We start from the raw sequence: 20,949 nt of genomic DNA on the forward strand, positions 1-20,949 counted from the left end.
CATTTGAAGGGTAATTAATTCAGTACCATACACTGGACCCTTTTTGTGGGCAATTTGCAGTGAGTCAAATAGCTTGCCAGCAGCATGCATTAAAACAACAACAACAAAAAAACCTCAGCAAAGAAACAACCTAAAAACCTTCCTGAGAAGTTGACAAAAACATTATAATCTGCTATGCCCTGCTACATGCAGTAGGTTTAAACCATATCTGATGTAAGCAAGTACATTTCCATTTACCCAGAATGTCTCTAATCTGCCTTTCAGCATGCCACAGTTTAAGTGGGAGTTTGTAAAAACCCAATGCATATGACACAGCTTTGACATAACAAAAAATAAAATGTTTTCCAAACATGTTGCCCCTTACCATTATTTTCGGTGCAATATTTAGCCATGGCTCTTGCAACATCCTGACTGTACTGTATGAGCCAAATGATGAAATATTAGACCTAAGCTAAAGTCCAAGATGCAAATGTAGAGGGACAGATGTCTCAGCAGCTGTCAGAACAACTAGTTTTACTATTTCAGACTATTTGGAAAATTCCAGGATATGGCAGAGACCAAACACTTCCAGTATGAAGGAGAGAGATAATCTTCAGCATTTTTGATAACTTTCCAAGATCTCATCAACATCATTTTGTCTCTAGTGAGATTCATGCAAACATCACCCATACCAGAGCTCCACTGACCTGTGGTGCAGTAAAACACTGCACAATGTCATTTGAATCACAAGACTGAAAACACTGGGTAGATGTCTCTTCCTTAATGCTCCTAATGGCCTCAGAGATTTCTTGTAAAGGGAAATGAAGAAAAAAAAAAAAAGGCAGATAGGGCTTTGCAAAATTGGAGTACTAGTGGGAATGGATGGCAGTGCTCTGAAATAAATACATAAATACATGCCACTGTTCCATCCAATCCTTCCCACATCTCATGCTGTACCACCAATGCTATAAAATCAGAGCCATTGCAGGCAGCCATGAGTTAATATCATCTGCCCAGACAGAACCTTTTCAGCAATAGCCCAAAGGAGATGAAAGCCCTGCAAGCATTCTTTCCAGATAAGCTGGGTCACAGATTTCTGATGTTTTTTACTGTAGCAGCAGTTGTCTTTCTATATTTTTTTCAGTAATCTTAATTCCCAGGAGAAGAACCGACACAAGATGACAGTCAGATTGGCAATGTCAGAGGAAGATTTCTGAACAGAAGCACCACAGTTTAGCTATTGCCTCTCCCAGAGACCCTGCTTATCTCTCATCCTTGAGTAAAATTCTGGCAGTTTTTAATAACATTTGACTTCTGGATGAACAATATTTCAACAGCCTGGAAGAACTCAAGGATCAAGCAAAGTGTGGACTGAGGAACCCTTTGGGGTGCCCAGTCCATTGCAGATTACTGCTGACAAACCTCAGGAAATGCTGCACAGCACGAGTCTCCAGGCACTGCCCTGACTCCAAAGATGCAGCCACCCCCATCTGAATCCCAATGATCTTCTCAAAAGAACTATGAATTTGTCTACAGTGGGATGAAATGGTATCTGGGGTGTCAGGATACACCAATGCCAGCAGAGTCCTACTCCTCAGTGGCAGGAAGTCAGAAGCCATGGTGAGGGTGGGCTGCTGCTTGCACATGGGACTTCACTGCTCTTCACTCTTCAAAGGCATGACAGGGAAGAGGGTAGAGAAATCAAATACTCAGAAACAGCTTTTAAATCCAAGTTAAATCCCATCAATGATAGCTTTAAAAGATCAATTCCTTATATCTATAAAAGCACGTTGATGGGATTATGTACAATCTGGCTGCTAACATTTGCAGTGCCACAGAACACTGCACAGGCAACTGAGCACTCACCTCCTCTCTGGAAACTCCCCACTGTGAGGCATTTTGATGAGGAAAATTTTTCAGTGGTGACTTTTGGTTTAAACTGCACAAAGAGCCAGCCTAGGACCCTGCCCCAAGTACAGTGGCCTCATTCATAAGTGCAACACTCCAAGAGACCCACCAGTGCCAAGTGGGTGCTCCTCATAAAGTTCATCTTCATGGCCTATTGTTCTACATATTTATAACATGCTGTTGCATTATTGATAGTGATTAAATGTTTAGGTATTTCAGATCAATAATGACTGTTTACAAATTTACTTTATTAAAAATTAATGCTGAAGAGAAAAGTGCACTGAATTTGTGTGCAGGATTGTGTTGAGGTTGTAAACTAAGTGCCGTGTAGAGTGAAAATAAAAAATTCTTATGTGCTTATTACTGGAACATGGTTTATCTAATGCACAGGCCTGGTTGACAGGGTAATAGTCAGGTGATGTGGAAGATTTGTGGATCTCTTTGTCAGCATGTAAGTTATAGCTTCCCAAGTGAACTGCAGCATAAAAACTTATGTGCCCCCTATTTCAAATGTTCAAGAAAATATGTGTTACCAGGTTTTCTGAGCAACTAAGTGCCCTTTTCCTACTGCACAGCCCCTTCCTGTTAAAGGGCAAAGCCAATCTCACAAACACTCAGGGATCACTCTATTCTTTGCAGGATAACCTGCAGCACAAACCAGTACACTCCACACTGCTTTATCAAGGTGTGGCAAAACCAAGGAAGATGTCTAGATTATATGTAAGTGACACACATTAAAGTCATTGCATTGTAAACACCAATCAAAGTGTACTGGGCAAAAAGGTGACTGAAAACAGCAGATGTGAATCCAACTTCTCCTTCTGCATCCTGCCATTATGTATGCACAGTGGGAAGGGCTGAACTTCTTCTGCAGATTTTACAAGTATGAGATAACTTACCTTCCACAACAGTCACTCTTGTGAATAGGAGCAGAAGAGTGTGTTGGTGGGACACTTCCACCAAGCAGACAGGCAGCAACAATAATCTGATAACCAACATTCTCAGCTGTTGGGACTTTAAAGTTTGCTGTCCTCCTAAGTATTTGATGAGCACTGGGAAAAAATTTTCAGCTATCCAGGTATCTCCATTTTTTCCTGGTTAAATAATTTAATTTAAGTTCTCAATATTCATAAAAGTCTTTAATTTAAAAGAAGACTCACCTGCTCTCAAAGGAGACATCTCCTGGGATTACATGAGTGCTTTCCTTCCCAATAAGGAACCTGATTCGATCATAGAAGAGCCTTGGAGGATGCTGAGTGAAGGGTGGCTGGCTGTGCTGGATAAGGTCAAGGGGATCAGGTGAACCCTGGCAGAGAGGACTTGAGAAACAATTGCTTTGCTGACAACAGTCAGGGTCTACACAGTCTGTCAAGCCATCTAAAATGGAAAGAATGGAAACTTCAGGAAATTGAGCAGTTCTGAGAATAAAGCAGCACATTTATTATCAGAGAGCACACGAGGGATTTAATCAATGTGAAAGCATGCTGATTATGACAGCCACATTCAATAAAGCATGCTTAGTCCAGGAGGGTTATTTGTCTCAATCATTAACACGGCACCACCTCACCAAATCCTCACTCAGTGAGAAAACAGAACCTATAACTAAGTGAAAAGGGAAGAGCAGGACAGTGTTCCCTGCAGACCAGGTAGAAGAAAGTCACTACACTTCACCTGCCAGTGCAATGTGACCCACCCTGTGCAGCTGCTCCCTCTAACAGCACTTCATTGTCAGCATTGCCTGGTCACCCCTGGTGGGACATGCACTCACTAACCAGTCCCCACAAATGAGCTCTGAAATTTTCCAAATTCCCCCAGGTGTCCCCACTGCAGTAAAAAAATGTATTTTTTATAGTTGTCCAGCTTCTGGTTTAAGCCCTATAATAGTTTTACAAGTGGTTTAGGATATTTATTTTTCATTTATTGATTGCAATACCAGAATGATCCAGAAAGGGCATGATTGTAACTACACTCCTGCAGCTGATACATGAATACACACCTAGATTCAGGCTCTATCCCAGTGACCAGACACTTACAGTCCTCTCTACAGATGTTTGCACCATGGAAGCAAATTTGGAAAGTGAAAATAAAGCTACCTCTCCTCTGTCCATTTTCAAGTGTGAAAAATAGAAGAAATATAAGATTTTTTTTCCCCGAAATGTACATTTCTTCATGAACAAACTTGCAGCAACATTTGTGGGTGAAATTACGTTACTTAAATATCTAAAGCTTATGATGAAAATTGAAACACTGATGTGCACCTAAATAAAACTTAAAATTGGGCTATTGACATTTGTTTCTATCAGCAGCTTAGATGTCCAAATTGGCTAAATTACACACTCAATCAGAAACAGATTTAATAGGAGATGGTAAAATATCCAACAATCTTCTTCAGCATCCACTTTATGACTTAGCAGCTGTGTTGCTTGCATTTAAAGCATGATAAAGGTGTTTTATCCTTCAAGAAAGACACAGGTTGGTCTGAATAAATGCAGAGTCATCACATCACTGTATGGATCTCCCTTGTGTTGAAATTGGAATGCTATAGGATCAACATACTGTCAGACATTTTCACTTCATGTTTTGACTTTCTATGTTCTGTTTGTATCAACACTTTCAAGTCCATCAAACTGCACCTCCTCTGGGCACACTGCACCTCAGGGGTGCTCTTGGAGGGAGCAGAGGAGCTCCTGCAGTTTTGTTGTTGACTTTAATGGGTGCAAGACCAATCCTCAGCCAAGCCTTCTGCTCTCTCAACAGAGCTCTGTGTGAATGCTCAGTAAATGGCAGCATAAAATATTCACTTTGAAAAGAAAGCAAAAGCCCTTCTACAGAACAAACACATATAATGAAATGGGCTTTTCTGGCATGTGAAAATCCTTGTCTGACCTTGAGCAAGATAACTGCTTGGCTAAGCAAAAAAAAAAAAATTAAAAAATATATCCTCTGCAACTGGGAAATCAGAGCAGGCTAGTTTTTGTGAAGATGAGCCAAGGGCAACTGTAGATAGCTAGCAACAATAATCTAGGACCCTCAGCTCCAGCAGAGCTGGCATGGCTACAGGTCAGTGTGTGCTTCCTACATTCCCCAAATGCTGGAGACAACAGGCCTTTGCCAGCAGCAGGAGAATAACTTTACAGGGCAATGTTGAGTTTATTGACTTTGAGTGTAGAAGTCACTTTATATTCAGGAAAGCCTAGGAAGCAACTGAAATCTGCTACAAGTCAGGAAACTGAAACAATAAGGGGCCTCCAGTCTAAACAAAAGCTCATGGGAAGGGATGGAGGAGTTCACAACATGAACCAGAGTAGTTTTCAGTGTGTTCTGATGGAAAAAAAAAATGTTTTGGGTTGAAAATTGAAGAGCATGCTTGGAACTGCAAGGGAAAAAACCCGTTTCATTTATTTTTTGTCCAAGGAATGAAGCTCTCTATATTCTTAATAGGGATTGAAAAGCATCAAGTTACAGATGCTTCTCAGCAGATCATCCAAGAGTACAAATATTAAAGAATTCTACAAGATCTGAAAATGTCATAAAGACATTGAAATTTCTTGCTGTGGTTTATAGTAGTGGCTCTGCCAGGGGAAGGGTTAAGGAAGTGACAAGTCTTGTTTGAGGAGTCAACAGATTTTTTGGAAGATGCCAATTTCTACAAGCTCACCACTGTCTGCCTGAGAAACTCGACAAACTTTGGTCTAGCAGATTTTGTGCTAGTCAGAAAAAAGGAGCACTTATTTCAGAATATCAGTATCCATATCCATGGGGAAGCTATTTTGGAGTAATTTATTCCCCACTAGCAATTCTGATTAATTTCTTCCTTGTCAACAAGCCATTAAATGTGGGAACTGAGCTGACCTGATTCTCTCATTTAAATAAGAAACAAAAGTGAAAGGTCTCAGAAATATTAGAACATGAAGGTCTGCCTAGGAAAGAAATAGCTACAAAAATAACACTTAACTATTTTGCTTTTTCTAATAGAGTCCTCATTTTCCTCTGCTTCAGTCAAGAGCTTACATACCTGGTGACCACAGTGCATTCAGGCTGGACACAAAGAGAAACCAAGGAAAGGGAAAGCAGTTTTCCACCTTCCAGTCAGACTCAATTTTCCTCTTTTCTTTGCAGTTTACTTGCCAGCAACATGACTGCCTTATAAACTCTTCCAGGTTGTGCTAATGGAGTTATTCTGGTTTGAATTACTTGCACCTGGTTTCATTTGCCTCTCCAGCCTCCCAGGGCTACAACAGGGAGGGTTTCCCATTAGGAGGGTGTGAAGTCCCAGAGCACAGCTGAACAAGTCATTTTGAGAGTGGTGTGTGTCCTAAGAGCACTACAAATGTATGAAATGCTGCATTCAGCAGGAACAGCTTACAGGCAACAAAGGCTACAAAGTCATCAGAGAAAGAAACTGCTCCCAAAATATCAGTATTAATGCAAAGGAGCAGTGGTCTAGGTCACACACCATCATTCATGGGCTCCTTTCCCCTCTCATGGTGGTTTTTTTTAAAAATATTTTGAGTGATCAGATGGGAATTTATTTCAATCTTCTCATAACCAGGCAGAATGAAAGAGAAGACACATGTTAGGCTCAGAGAAGATGCTTCATGGGCAGGAGGTGCAGAAGCAGCAGCTTCTCTGTGCACCATTACAATCATGTACTTGGCCCAGATTCCTGTGTATTTTAGGATAATTAACTACAATTATCTGAATAAAGAAATTCCAGCTTTTCTCCAAACAATCAACCAAAATTTAGAAGAGAAACTGACTTGCATAGAACTGAAAAATATTTTTATCATTTTGTGAAGAAGAAAAATAATAAAACACCTGTTTCAGGGCAAACAGGGAACTCCTAAGCCAAAACAAAACCTTTGTTCCACTTCAGGCTCATTGAAGACATTGGTTTTAAATTAAACAATTTAAAAGAAAAAAAGAAAAGTAAGAAAATCCAAATCTAAGACCTCAAAAGAAAACTCCCATAATTTAGCACAATATCCATCAAAATGAGCCAGGCAAACCAAGGTGGTACAGAATCACAAGCTACATATGGAGGGAGGTTGTGATAATGCAAATTGTATTAATAAGTGCCCATGAGGATAAAATGTTCAACAAGCCAATCCTATTTGAAATGAGATTTTTAATCCAGGAGAATAACCCAGAAAAAAAAAGGCATATAAATTGTGTTTATAAACTATATTGTCAAATTCATTCACTTGAAAATGCTACAAATACATTAGTCAGTTCTCAACCAGTGGTCACAATTTTAGTTAAATTTCTGTATCAGGAACCAACTATTAAAAAGCTCACTGTGTTAGCAAATCAGCAGGGTTTCTTTTAAATCTCAGGAGACAACAGCCAGGAGTATGAACAAACTACTACAAACAGCAAACACTGTAATTCATACAGCAGGAGATCCCTGTACACTGGAGTTTTTACTGTCAATTACCCCAAAGAGCATCACAGCATAGGTGCAGACTAAAATGTATTACAGATGTGTAAATGGTTTTGGTTTGCTATTAGCATTTTAAAATTTATTTTATACGAAAGACAGGCACATTCATAGTGCACTACAGACTTATATAATAAAGTGATTTACATTTTGATGTGTCTGAGATTATGGCTTCCCATCCTCCAGGTACCTTCTCTTGTATGCAAGGATAATGATGAACTGGGATTTTTGTTTTGAAAGTGAATTAGAAAATTAAAAGATGTTTAATATTACTGCTAAAACAGAATTTACAAAGATCAACTTCAAGACAGAAAGCATTTCATAGTACTCTTCAATAATTTAAACAACCTCAAAGAGAAGGCAGAGCATGCCAAAACAAGTTCCTCTGTTTTCAGTCACAGCACTCCCATCTGCATTGCAATAGATCACAGAACTAGGACAAGATTTTCCCATTCCTTTGCTGGGGAATAGATTTTTTTCAGGAAGCCTTCTATAAGGAATGATATTAATATTTACTGGGTCAGGATTGTGTGTCAATGGAATCACACAAAGTTTTCCATCAAACAAAATACATTTCCTTGCTTATACATTTTTATATATATATATATATTCCTTCTTCTATATGAAGGAAGGGATGTCACAAGTGTTGTGAAATTACTTCCTCAGCTATGCTTCTGCTGCAGTCATAGAAGGCTCATGTTGTGCTTGGAACAGCACATTTTCTGACATACACACTGAGCAGCAATCTCTCTTCTACAGGCATGGTCACCTTCAGCAGCCATAAAAATTGGCAATGGACCTGTGGCTATGGACCTACCTCTCCACTGGCTACCTTCCAGCAATATATATCTCTCTACTTTCTATGTCTGGAAAAATGCTGCACAGTGAGGGCATTTCGTATGTTTTGCATTTGAACTTTCCATGTGCTGCAGAATACTCGTGTTAAGTTATCATTAAAATAAAATAAAGTAAGAGTTGGAAACAAAAAAGGCATTTTGTCAGCTCTAAGTTGATTGCAAGAACATTGAACAAGTCATATATTCTGTGCCTGATACAAACACCTGTCACCTACTTTTCAAATCCCAGCATCTCTATTCTTCTCATCCACCCTTGTGTGCTTGCAATTCATGAGCACAAATATGGCAATATCAGAATAACTCACGTTCCTGAAAATGGATCTGTGTCCACAATTGGTACAAATTGTCTGGGTACAATTTCAGGAGCACCCAAGGACTGTAAAGGGGCACTGGTAAGGGGACAGAGGACAAAGTGGTGCACACCAGCAGTGGTGGCCTCCCCACCTCACCAACTTACACAGCAGCTTCTTTTCTATTAAACAACTGAGACACTTTATTAACTGGCTATGAAAATGAAAAATTCAATCAGACTCTACCTCCCATGTTGCTGATGTTAGTTTTTTTAATAAACCATCCACTATCATTAAGTTCTGGTGAGGAAAACACGGCTAGTTAGCAATAAAACTTCCAATTGCTCTTCTGCTGAAAAGTTCATTCAATGAGCAGAGCTCTCATCCTTTCAATCTTTTTTCACACATGCAGAAGATGTACTGAAATTAACTACCTGGTTAATGTAAATGAATAGATTTGAAGTTTTCTGGTCATGTCCAACCCAGAATACTACAAGAAGTGGTGTAGATGCTTATATGTCCATGAACACGTATGCAGACATGCTCACAAACACATCCCAGTGAGGTACTTGCTCAGTGACACGAAAGTCTAACCTCTAGATTAGATATGTTGGGCTTAGTTTTGGGCAGCACGATATAAAGCCATTAGAAAATGTGCCAAGCCATTAGGAGATGTCCAAAGCAGAGCTATGAAGATGGTGAAAGCCCTCTAGGGGAAGCCCTAAGAGGAACATCAGAGGTCACTTGGCTTGTTCCTGGAGGAGACTGAGGAAGACATTGTGGTCTTCAACATCTGCAGAGGGACAGGCACTGATCTCTCCTCTCTGGTGACCAGTGACAGGACTTGGGGGAACACCACGAAGCTGTGTCAGGAGAGGTTTAGGTTGGATATTAGGAAAAGTTTCTTCACCCAGAAGGTGGTAGGGCACTGGAACAGGCTCTCCTGGAAAGCCATCACAGCACAACACCTGACAGAGTTCACCAAGTGTTTGGATGACACTCTCAGATACATGGTGTAATTTTTGGGGCTGTTCTGTGCAGGGTCAGGAGCCACACCTGGATGATTCTTGGGGGTCTTGTTCAACTCAGGGTATTCTATAATTCTGTAAGTACCAATGACTTTCATTTTCGCTGCTGCAGAGCTACCCAGAGGGATGTGAGTGTGTCAGTGCACTCCTGCTCTGTCTACACTGATCCCAGTGAGTGCAAGCCAGAGATGGAGCTGTGAGATCTGTGTTCAGAACATTTTCACAGAAAGTAAAAAATGGGATTTAAGTGTCTCCTTAAATATTGCCTGTGCTGACTTTATTCACCACGGGCTCAGTTCAGTCTAATTAGTGTTGCCAGGAATCTAAGCAAACGAAATCAAAGAGTAACTTCAGAAGAGATGAAGCAGCAGCAGCAGCAACTGTCAAGAGTCTCTAATGCTTATTCATATGCATTAATTCAAAGTGCCCAAATTTTATCCATAATACATAGCAGGCAGCAGACAGTGAGGCTGTTAACTGGGAACGCTGGTGTTTATATAAGGGAACCCATCAGTGCAGCTATGGAAAGGCTGTGAGTGTTTTAGCCAGGGAGTACCAGCAGTGTTTGGCCTTCCACACTCGGGACAATACGAATTTATCAGGGTTTTCAGAAACTCTGAGTATCCCTAGAGAGTCCTCGCTGCTCAGCAACAATGAAAACCATTCCCATCAGTATTATTTATATTGGGTAATAATAGCATATTACTTATATATGGACTCAATATCTCTGTGATGGATGGGTTATTAAAACGCCAGTGGACGGGTCAGAAATACATCAATATTTTAGCAGCACTGGTTATCAACCCAAGGCTATGCTGAGTCATATATTTCCTTGTGCTTGGAAAAGCTTGGAGAATGCTACAATAACTGTCTGAAGTGACTGAAGGCATATTTGGAAAAGAATTCAAAGCTTGTAGTAAACTGCATTTTCCTTAAAAACAAACAGGCAAGATTGATTCATAAAAGACAAATGATAAAAGGAGAGGCAGGCAAATTTAAAAGAGAGATCTGTATCAAATAAACTAATGGGAGTGACAGGCTGCAACATTCAGCTTGAGACAAAGATCTGTTTGTGCAGCAGCTGGGTAAATATATATCCAAAAACCAGGCAAATTGTAGCTTGGCTACAACAGAGTGGGGTGTGACCCATGAGTGCCCCGTGTGTCCCACACCTCAGCAGTGTGTTCTGCCTCCTGCCCCAAGACACAGAGATCTTCTGGAGCTACTGGAGCTTCTGATGAATCTAAATTAGTGTCAGGACAAGAGGAAATGACCTGCTCAGATGAGCTGAATGGCTCATCTTATAAACTGAAATCCAGTCAGTTGTGACAGTGAAAGGAGGAAGATCAGGAATGGGGAATCACACTGAGGGAAGCCACAGTGAGGGAAAGGCCCCAGTGCAAAGGACACCTGCTTGACTCCTTGGCATTTTTTAATGGACATCACACTGCTAACAGACTGCAGAAGCACTCCATGAGAGCAAGTGCAAACCATGCCATGGTGCATCTGTTATAATGCTAAGACCTTTCCACTGATATTTGTAGTGATATTTGAACAGGTAAACATGCCCTTAAGCCTGTGAGCAGGAAAAAGCTAACAGAGAGTTATGAGCTGGAATGGGAAAGGCAGCTCTGGAACAGCCAGGGAACAAGTGCAGCAAATCCTAACGGGGCTCTAAAAGAACCTGCACTTTCCCTGCCCCCAGGAATTGTTCCACATGTGTTTTATCTTACCACCAGCAGTAACTGCACTGAGGGTGCTTCCGAGGCTGCAGGACCAGGATGCCTGTGAATATGCTTATTCCAGCTGTTCTTTATACAATTATATCAGTCCTTAAAAATGAATTCAAGACTTTCTCCCTCCTAAGGCTTTTGTTCTGTTAATACAGGGTAAACAACAACACCAACTCTTCCTCATGCCAATTAAATGACATTATTGAATCCTTATGGTTGGGACTAACCTGCTTTTTTTAGCCGTGTCTCTGAATGTAGTTTTGAATTATAAAAATCTCAGGTTTTCCACCCCTGAAAGTACCATGTGACAAATTACTTGAAAAAATAATTTGCAACTACACAAAATTATCTTTTTTCTTAAGTCCTAAAATTAGAGTTTGTTTGAAATGATAATTGCTGAACTTCACTACAGCATTGTTCTTTGGTGGTGACCTCCTCCTCATGAACTTGAAGCCCAACAGGACTGAGATATAAATGTTTGACTTAAACACAAATGGAATGATTAAGACCTTTGCTAGGTGAGAATTCCATGATCTGGCCTATAAAAGGGCACTTAATTATCTCTTGGGCTACATGTCACTGACTATGTCACATCCTAAGGCCTTAGGAATCTACCACCTGTCAGCTGTGTTTAACTCACCTGACTGCAAGCTTTTAACTCACCTGAGCTGCAGGTGAAAATGCTCATAATTTGCATTCTGATGACCCTCCTCCAGGTGTGTAGCTTGATGGATGAAAACTGACTATGCCACCATAATATTCCCATAGTCTAAGGCTCAATCTCCCAGCAAACATGACTTAAGAGGTAATGTCACACTTCCTTCCCAAATCCTGATTTTCCTGTTGTGTTGGTATACAAACCCTGAAACACACAGCTTCTGATTTCATCTAACACTGGTGTAACTCCAGTGACTTTAGGGGAATTTTTCTATATCATACTTATGCCAAATCAGGTCCTACAAACTTCATATGTATACATATAAAAAGAGAAGTGGTTATAATATGTAGATATAATTTTCTTTTCTTATAGGAAATTGTGAAGAAAACTTAATTACATTTAGCCCATCTGTAGTAGTCAGATTAATTAAATATTTCTCTCTGCACTTATCTCTAATTTTAATGTCAACAGAGCTGTCCTAGTCCATGTTATGTTCCCATTAAAAAAGGGAAAAGAAAATTGCTTTTAAAACCTGCAGTGAAATGATGTGAAGTGTCTGCCTTAAACTGGCATATTCAAGGAGATTTAGAGTTAAAAGTGCCAACTCTCCCAATAACTCAGTGTTAGTGCAGAATATAAAGCACCCAAAATCACAGTTCAGGGCAGTTTCCACAGAGGCAGCTCCCAGAGTGCATCAGAAAATGCTTTCCATACCCTCCAGGCTGGCCAGGGTTTCAGTGGGCAGATCTGAGTGCAGTGAGTCAGTGGCTCGGGCAGGGGGGAGAGCAGTGACAGATGGCAGAGCACAGGGGGCAGGGACACCAGCTGTGGGACCTTGTGTGACAGGGACACCCTCCAGTGCAGGAGAGCACAGACAGTGGGCAGAGACAGGGCTCTTGGACCTCTTGGAAATAAAGTGGAAAAGGAAGGATATGAGAGGAATAAGGCGGTTTTGAATAGGGTTCAGAAATGAGGAAGCCTTTGCCAAAGGACAGCAGGGTCTTAGAGCCCACAGGATACAAAATCAGAAGGTCTCAAAATATATCTGTAAATGAGGAATCATCACTGAGTCAGAATGTTTCTATTGAGGTCCCACAGTGACCTCAGTTCTTGGACCTACATCAAGCTTAATTTATCAATGACCTAGAAGAAAACAATCATCATAGCAAGGTTTGCCCCTACAGTCGAGTGCAAGATCTCATCCAGGACACTGATATGGTCTTTAGGTGTGAAACAATAAGATAATATGTATTTTAATACATCTCAGTATACAATCTAAGGAAAAAAAAATTAACCATGTTTGGGGCTGATCTTATAATCATAATCAACTGTATATATAATCAACTGTATGGGTTGGAAGGGACCTTAAAGATCACCCTGTTCCAAGCCCCTGCCATGGAGAGGGACATCTTGCACTGCTGCAGGTTTTTCAAAGCCTTGTAAAACCTGGCCTTGAATCCACTCTGCTGCACAGCTCTGAGGATGGGACAAGCACACAGTAAAGGATGGTAGCAGGTGAAGGAGAGAAAAGCAATAGTCCTTGACCATTGAGTAAATGAGTATTCCTCAAACAGACAGCAAAAATAATTAACTCTGAGAGAAAACAGTCGGGAATATTGTGGCTTCCCTCCCACTGGCAAGTTTGAAATAGAGCTGGATGTTTTTCCTTTAAAAAAAAAAAAGAGCTCCAATTCTTGTATTAGAACAAACTGTTGGAAAGGAAGCAGAGACCAATGTATGAAAGAACTATGTTTTCCCCAGCAAAACTAAAACCTTATGCAACCTTAGAATGAAACCAAGATCACAGAGAACTGAGGGGAGCACCTAGAGCCAAATGCCCTTGCTCAACTGATAAAAAGGAGCAAATTATTATTTCAGTACAGGGCTCTGCTCACAGTACTTTCCAAAATCTCTTCTGCACACTTTCTACACTAGTTTCTTCAACAGTCCTTCAAAAATAGGTCCAGATGATTGCAAGAATTGTGGTGTGTCACAGTAGAAATATTAAGAGAGACTAATGTTAAAAGAAACTGCAAATGTGGATTTATGCATGCAACTATATTAAATTAATAACAACAGAAGACTAACTGGATGCATTTTGACAGGCACAGAGGTTTCTTTCATTTGGGTGTCACTTGGCTGGTTTTTCTGGAAGACTGACAGAATTATGAGGAAGAGTGGAAAGGAGATACAGGAAATTACTTATTACACTTTTGTTTTGTTTTGCTTTTTATGAGTGAAAAAAAGCAAGTGCTGGGATGGTAAATATGGCCACAGATATTTTCTGCCTTCAGTAGCATCCAGCTCAAGGGTCTGTTTCCTCACTGTATTACTTCAGATGAGGTCAATGGAAAAACTGTCTTGAGCAAATAGAAAAACATTGACATTTTGTGATAGAAAAGAAAGCATACACCAAAACTATGGATTTAAATGGCAGTCAAGGATGTGACAGATAAACAGAGACACATGAATTATGTATCATACCTCCATCATTGTCCAGGTTATCTGCACACACCATTTCCATGACAACGTTACATCCCGAGCCACTCCAGCCCACTTGACAAACACAGTGCCACCCATTCTGATCAAGAGTGCACCTCCCATTTCCATAACAGAGTCCTGGGCAACCATCTAAAAAAGAAAGTATGGAAAAACAACCTTCATGAAGGGATATTTTCTCTTATTTTGCAGTTGCACTTATTCATCAACATCCCTACTTCTAGCACGATACTTGCTGCCTTCAAATGATCACAGCTTGGGAGCCACTTACATTTCTGGCCAAATATGGAAAAATCCTCAACTTTGTCCTTCCCTTTGCTTGCCCAAAAGTAGTTTCTCAGTGAGGAATAAGGATTTTTTTAGTGTTTAATATTTTGTGCACAGGAGTAAAGTGAGTAAATTCATGCTATCAAGTTCTGAAGTCATGTCCAGCTCTTTCTCTACTGAAAAATTAACTATAGTTCACTAACAATATCACACACATAGTCAAGATTTGTATCAAAGATACACATGGAAAATATTGTCTAAATGACAAACTGGCATCTGTGGACAGAATCCTACACATTGCAGGGAGTCGAAGTGACCTTTTTACCCTGTTCATAAATACTCATCTGACTGAGAAAAAGCCAGTTTGATTTATGCTGCAACACACTCTTCCCACAGAAGGCAACTGAGGGAGCACTGCCCTCCTGTTCCACTTTCTTCCTTTAGAGCTGATTCCAGCAGGACCAACACATGCCCCTTGGTGGTGCTGATCCTAGATTAAAACTGGACCAAGGGCTGTATAGCATCCTCTCAATTATAGACCTTCAAGCTCTGAATCAATAGTAATTTGGACATTCACATCTCGATTTCTTGTCTGTAAGAATGAGAGAGGAATGGTCTCCTGCATGTGTACACTCATGTCCATCTGCTTGCATAGTGCAGTGCCAGCTCAGACATTTCTCAGATCCTCACCATGCCACACACAGAGCCAAAGGACAATGGATAAAGCTCAGCAGTAAGAATGACAGAGTGAGTGGCATCACTTCTAAGCTGGCTCCTTTCTTTTTGCCAGCATGGACATAGAGGGTTTGAAGGCCCCTTTGCACCTGATACTGACCATCAACATGTAGATGTTACCAGAGAGAGGGCTTTTTTGAGGAGGAGAGAAGAATCAGTGCCTGACAGCCCCAAGATGCTCCAAATGCAGTCTGGAGGAGCCAGTTGGAGAATCTGGTCTGTCAGGCTGTGATTCACAGCCCCACATGCAGCACATTTCCAGGTAACTTTACATGAGACACATGACCTCCCTCCTTCTCACCCTTGGCACAGTTTATCAACCAGATCTGCAAACAGAGGGATCAGAGAGTCTGACTCTCTTGCTCAGAAAAACTGGAGATGGGTGGCACCATTTTCTCACATGGAGTTTTGGAAGATGCTACTCCAAAACAACATGAATTTGGCAACCACCAAAGATACTATAAAAGCCTCTTTCACGGAGTTGGGGAAAAGGGCAGGATGTGAAAGCTCTTTTGCATAATGTGGACGTTTTTCTATTTTCAATCACTATCCTGCTAAGTTAATTAATTTCTTGTACATGATTATATTTTGCTACTGTTATGGTTACCTCCTAAGTCTATAAATGCAATAAAATGGATGCTTATGTGCTTTTATTATTATCTAATTCCAAAGAAATAAAACAAGAAATGGAAAATAAGCACTGAGATATTTCTGAACTCTTGGTTAGTTTGGTGTTTCAGTGAGCAGCATTTTTGGGAGGGGCTGTGCCCCACTGGTGTGGGCCAGGCACAGGGACTGCTGTCACCCTGGAAGGTTCTAGCACTGACATGAGCGAGCAGGACCTGCGGCGAGGCACGGGAATCCAACCAACAGCACCAGACACAAAGCCACATCAAACTTAACTCTTGTATCAAATGATGTGAAGAGAACTAGATCACAACTGGCACAGCTTTGGAAAACAAGAGCACTGCTCTAGCAAAAGAACCTTACTTCACACATAAATGACAAAAGAATACTTTTTTACTTCTCACGGGAGACAGTATCAACACAAGCTTTTTAGCAAGTCTCCAGCTTGGCATCACTTTGGATGGTAAACAAGAGCAAAAAATGGATTTACCTAACACAGCACATCAGATGGCCCTGTAAAACATGCTTACATTGGTACAACTTTGCAAATGAGTTGAACACATTACTTATTAAAAACTTCACTTTCTGCTGTAAGTCTCTGTGTGCGCATGTATATCTATACATATTTCCATAAACAGATAAATAGTGCCATCTATTCTGGGAAGCTAGCAGTACAGAAGCTCAGACAAAATGAGTAACAGAAAACACTCCATTCCCAATACTTTTGTATATTTTCATTATTTTTTTGGAATGCTGATATGAAAAACTTACCTTGAACAGCATCTAAGTAGTGAGCTTTAAAAAGAAAAGAACAGAACTGAGATGGATCAAACTTCTGTACTAAATGAAAATACATTTGCTTATGGCTTGACACCTGGGGGTTAGATATAAAATGTCCCTCTTCCTGCAGGCAGATCTATTCCTGCTGCTGTGACCAGAGCATTGTGTCTGTGATCGCTCTCCATTTGATGACAAGTGTGCAGGGACCACCACACCTGGCACTGCCTACAAGGTGAACAGCAGGTCTTTTTATCTTTTTAAGTATTTTGGTCCTTCTCTGGATTTGCTCTAAACAATCTTCAGAAAAATCAGGCTGTTCCTCCATCACAAACCTAATTCTTGATTTAGTGAATTCTAGAGCCAGGGAAGGAATTACCTTAAAATGCTCCAGATAAAGATAGCACGTTATAGATTTTTTTTTTTCAAGAAGCAAATGTGAGACCTTATGCTGCTCATTTCTTAAAATTAGATAATAATCTCACTTTGGGACATCCTAGGGAGAAACACTCTTAGACTTTGCAAAAAACTGTTGAATTTCATTAAAAATATAACTATTACATTTTTATAGTAGACTAATGACTTCTAAAAAGATCTGAAAGCTTTACCTTATTAGGAATATTGTTACCAGTCAGCTCTAGGAAAAAAACCATTAGCAGTAAGTAAAATATGTAAATCCTCAGACAGAAAGGCAAGAGATTTAATGCAAGAATTATGTATGGTAAATAATAGCTTTGTTTCCTCACATCTTCTACTTTTTAAACATTTTTTTCCTTCCTGACTACAAAATTCATGTACGAACACATCCCAAAGATATGTTAGGACTGAGCTATCTTTCCTTTCTGTGTTTTTTTTAAATTAATGTTATTTCCTCTACACAGAAAGCTGTGCCACGTTGCTATTCTGTGGGACAGAGTGCAGAGGCACCTTTTTTACACCTGCCTGGGTTCCGAGTCTGTTTTTCCAAACAGATTTCAATGAGAATGATGTCCATCTGTGTAGGACTGGATTAAGATTTAATGCATGTCATTTCTTGAGGTACAAAAGCCCCTTACCAATGGTGCAGTGGTCCCCTTCCCATCCTGGGCTGCACTCACACTTGCCGTCCTTGCACTGCCCGTGCTCGGCACAGTGGGAGTGGCAGGTCCGCTCCTCGCAGGTGGGTCCCACCCAGCCCTCCTCACACTGGCAAATCCCTCTGGAGCAGACTCCGTGGCTGCCACAGTCCAGGGTACACAGCTCTGCACAGGAAAACAAAAGCACAACACGTGGAACAGCACTTCCATACTGCAAACAGACTTTGCATCCACTCACTTCTCTATGAATATCACTCATCAGCTGGATCAAACATGGGATTTTATCACTCAGTACTGACCTTGTACAATCTGGCTGCCTCCTTTAGCAGTTGCTTGTCAGATCATTTATTTATTTGGGGTAGGGACTGCCAATGATGGCTTTGCAGAGGGTAGAGTAATAGTTCTGAAGCAGACAATGAACTGAAAAGTCTGTATCTTTTGACTAATTCTTCTTAGACTCAATTCGAAAATCTCTTACAAACTCAAATACTGTGAGCTGAATTAAAGGATAAAGTAGGACATAAAATACATATAAGCAAACCAATATTTTAGATATTGAAATGTTTGTAGTGATGACAAAATGGCCTTTACTTGTAGGACAGAGAGCCACCAGAAAAGGAGTAGGAGATGAGGCAAGCACCTCACTCTGACAGCAGCATCCAACAGTACACGACCTACAGGCCACTCAGATCCCCCCAGTTCTAAAATGGCTTTTGAGGATTCAGACTTTTTTCTCCTTCCTGACCTTCATGAGTTAACTGCTAAGAAACCAGGAAAGCTGTTTCAAATGATACCTCCTGCATTGGCCTTGGATGATTTCTCTCCCTGGCCACTGTAGAGCAGCCCTGATTGTGAAGTGGTATGGAAGTCCTGAATTGTTTCAATACCTCACCATATGCTAATTGCAATTCTGCTCCTATGTATAGTAAAGTTGTTCTGTGAAAAGAATGGTTTCATTGTAGAAAGGTTCAATGTAGTTTGAATTTATTTAGAATAATGACTGTAAAGACACAGAATTTGCTTGTTATCCTGTAATTAACCTGCTACAGAAATGTCTCCTCCTTCCTCTCAGAAAGCAGCTGATAGCATTTTAAGTATAAGCCAAACACTCATGTCTACTCCCATTCCAAATGTCAATGCTACATATTTAGTTGAGGCAGGATTTTTCCCTTGACAGATTTTAAACAATGATCATTTAGATCTTGGAACTATTGTATATAAACATCCTTAAAAGCATTTGTAGTGACAAATGCTGTCACTTACATACCAAGAAAAGTTTTTAAAGTTTAAATTGAAATCTTATCTTCCAATCATTTTAACACAAAGGAAAAAGCAGCACAGAACTAGAACAGCACAGTGACATCAGAAACATGCTGGGCTCTGTCTTGAGTGAGAGCTCAGCCCTTATTTTTGGTAATAGCCAGGGTGACAGCACAGTGCACAATCAAAAGGATGGGTGAGTGACAAACTGCAAGAGCATTGTCCAACTCAAATTCAGAAGCAGAAGGCATGATAAAGAACATCACACAAAATTCAGTAAAAGCAACTGCAAAGTACTGTCCTTAGGAAGTCAAAATCAGCTATAGAAAAAATAATTAATTTTAATATTCAGACAGGGAGTTGCGTTATACTGGAGTACAAGATAACAATAATTATCTGATTATGTGATTCTATGATATTCCTGAAAAACAATATGCAAGACAAGAAAAGAGACTGCTCTATTATATTCAAATGAAAAACTGTGCTGAGTCTGGGGCATTACACTTTAGAAAGTCTTGATTGCTGCCTGCTGATCATATATTCATCTACTGCTTCAGGCCTTGGACTGCCTGCCTGCAGGTACTGGAAAGGATTTCTTCCCCCTTGCTGCATAATTTGTCTTGGCTCTTTTGTTTTGTTACTTGTTTGTTCCTTGGAAACCTGGGAGATTGCTTGGAGGACTATAGGAAGACCTGCTTTCTTATTCCATTGGTACTGAAGATGTCCAAATACTTGCTCCAATGTTTAGGAAGTAAATTGATCCCACCAGATCACAAAAGCATCACTCCCAAGCAGACTGGCAGAGGATCACTGGTTTTATTTGAACCTATTGTTCCAGCTTGGGCATTGGCCTATTCCTAAAATTAAATCTAGCAAATACATTAATAATTTAGGTTGCTAGAGGGATGTGTTTGATCTCCCCTGATCTCCCTCTAGTTTACTAAAATTATTGCTTTTGATATTTTACTTCAAGTGGAAAAGATTGTTACGAGGATATGAAGAAATATTGTGTAGTTTACAATAAACTGAGGTAAGAGGAGCTGATGGTCCTTTTGACCCTCTGGATTGACATTCTACTTCAGAGACTTTTGCAGCTTTGGGGCTGGCTTAGTTCAACTGATTCCAAAACCTCAGGGAAGACTGAAGGCATTGGAATACAGAGATGGCACTGGCTGAAGTGGGGAAACCAAGCAATACCCAGAGCTTCTGACCCTGTCAGCAGTGCTAGCAGCTCCTGCCACTTCTCTGTCTGCAAACAGCCTCAAGAACCAGCTGTGGAAAACCCTGAACACATTCCCACACATGGCATGCATGGCTGCACCCCCGTCTGTCTACCCCACAGAATCTAATCATGACAAACTCATCTTCCAAACAAACTAAAGATTTAACAGCATGGAGCTGAAGGCAGTGGAGGCACATTCCTACCACAGGGACAAGGATAGATCTTGCACACATTTCCCTTTTAAAACCAAACAATTAAACAGATCTTAAAGTGTTAGAAAGTTTTCCACCGTTTTCCCTACACATGGAATAAAATTTTTAAACAGAACTTAAGGGCCTAATCTTTAATAAAGCAGAGATACTAGATTACCTACCTTATAAAAAATATACCCTAGGTCAGTACATACAGTCTTCACTCATGAGGCTTTTTTTTGCTCTATTTTCCAACACAAGAACATAGTTGAAATTAACTTACCTAGTTATTGCACTTCCTTCTAAAAGATGATTTTTTCCCCAAAATATTGAGTCTAATTGTTCTTTAATGAAAACCAAATCCAATTTTGTGAGCACCATTTATAATGAAATGAGATTTCT

General features: G+C 40.3%; 1 protein-coding gene across 1 annotated transcript in view; it reads right to left on the reverse strand.

Moving 5' to 3' along the window:
* TENM1 (teneurin transmembrane protein 1) overlaps positions 1–20,949 on the reverse strand; it is a 301,248-nt gene that overhangs the window by 81,518 nt on the left and 198,781 nt on the right. Inside the window, exons 12-14 of the mRNA XM_050974517.1 lie at positions 17,854–18,039; positions 14,378–14,524; positions 3,048–3,264 (exon numbers count right to left, since the gene is read on the reverse strand). Of these exons, the coding sequence (XP_050830474.1) occupies positions 3,048–3,264; positions 14,378–14,524; positions 17,854–18,039 (550 nt within the window). The remainder of the gene's footprint in view (positions 1–3,047; positions 3,265–14,377; positions 14,525–17,853; positions 18,040–20,949) is intronic.

Source organism: Serinus canaria, chromosome 4A (assembly GCF_022539315.1).
Source record: "Serinus canaria isolate serCan28SL12 chromosome 4A, serCan2020, whole genome shotgun sequence".
NCBI lineage: Eukaryota > Metazoa > Chordata > Aves > Passeriformes > Fringillidae > Serinus > Serinus canaria.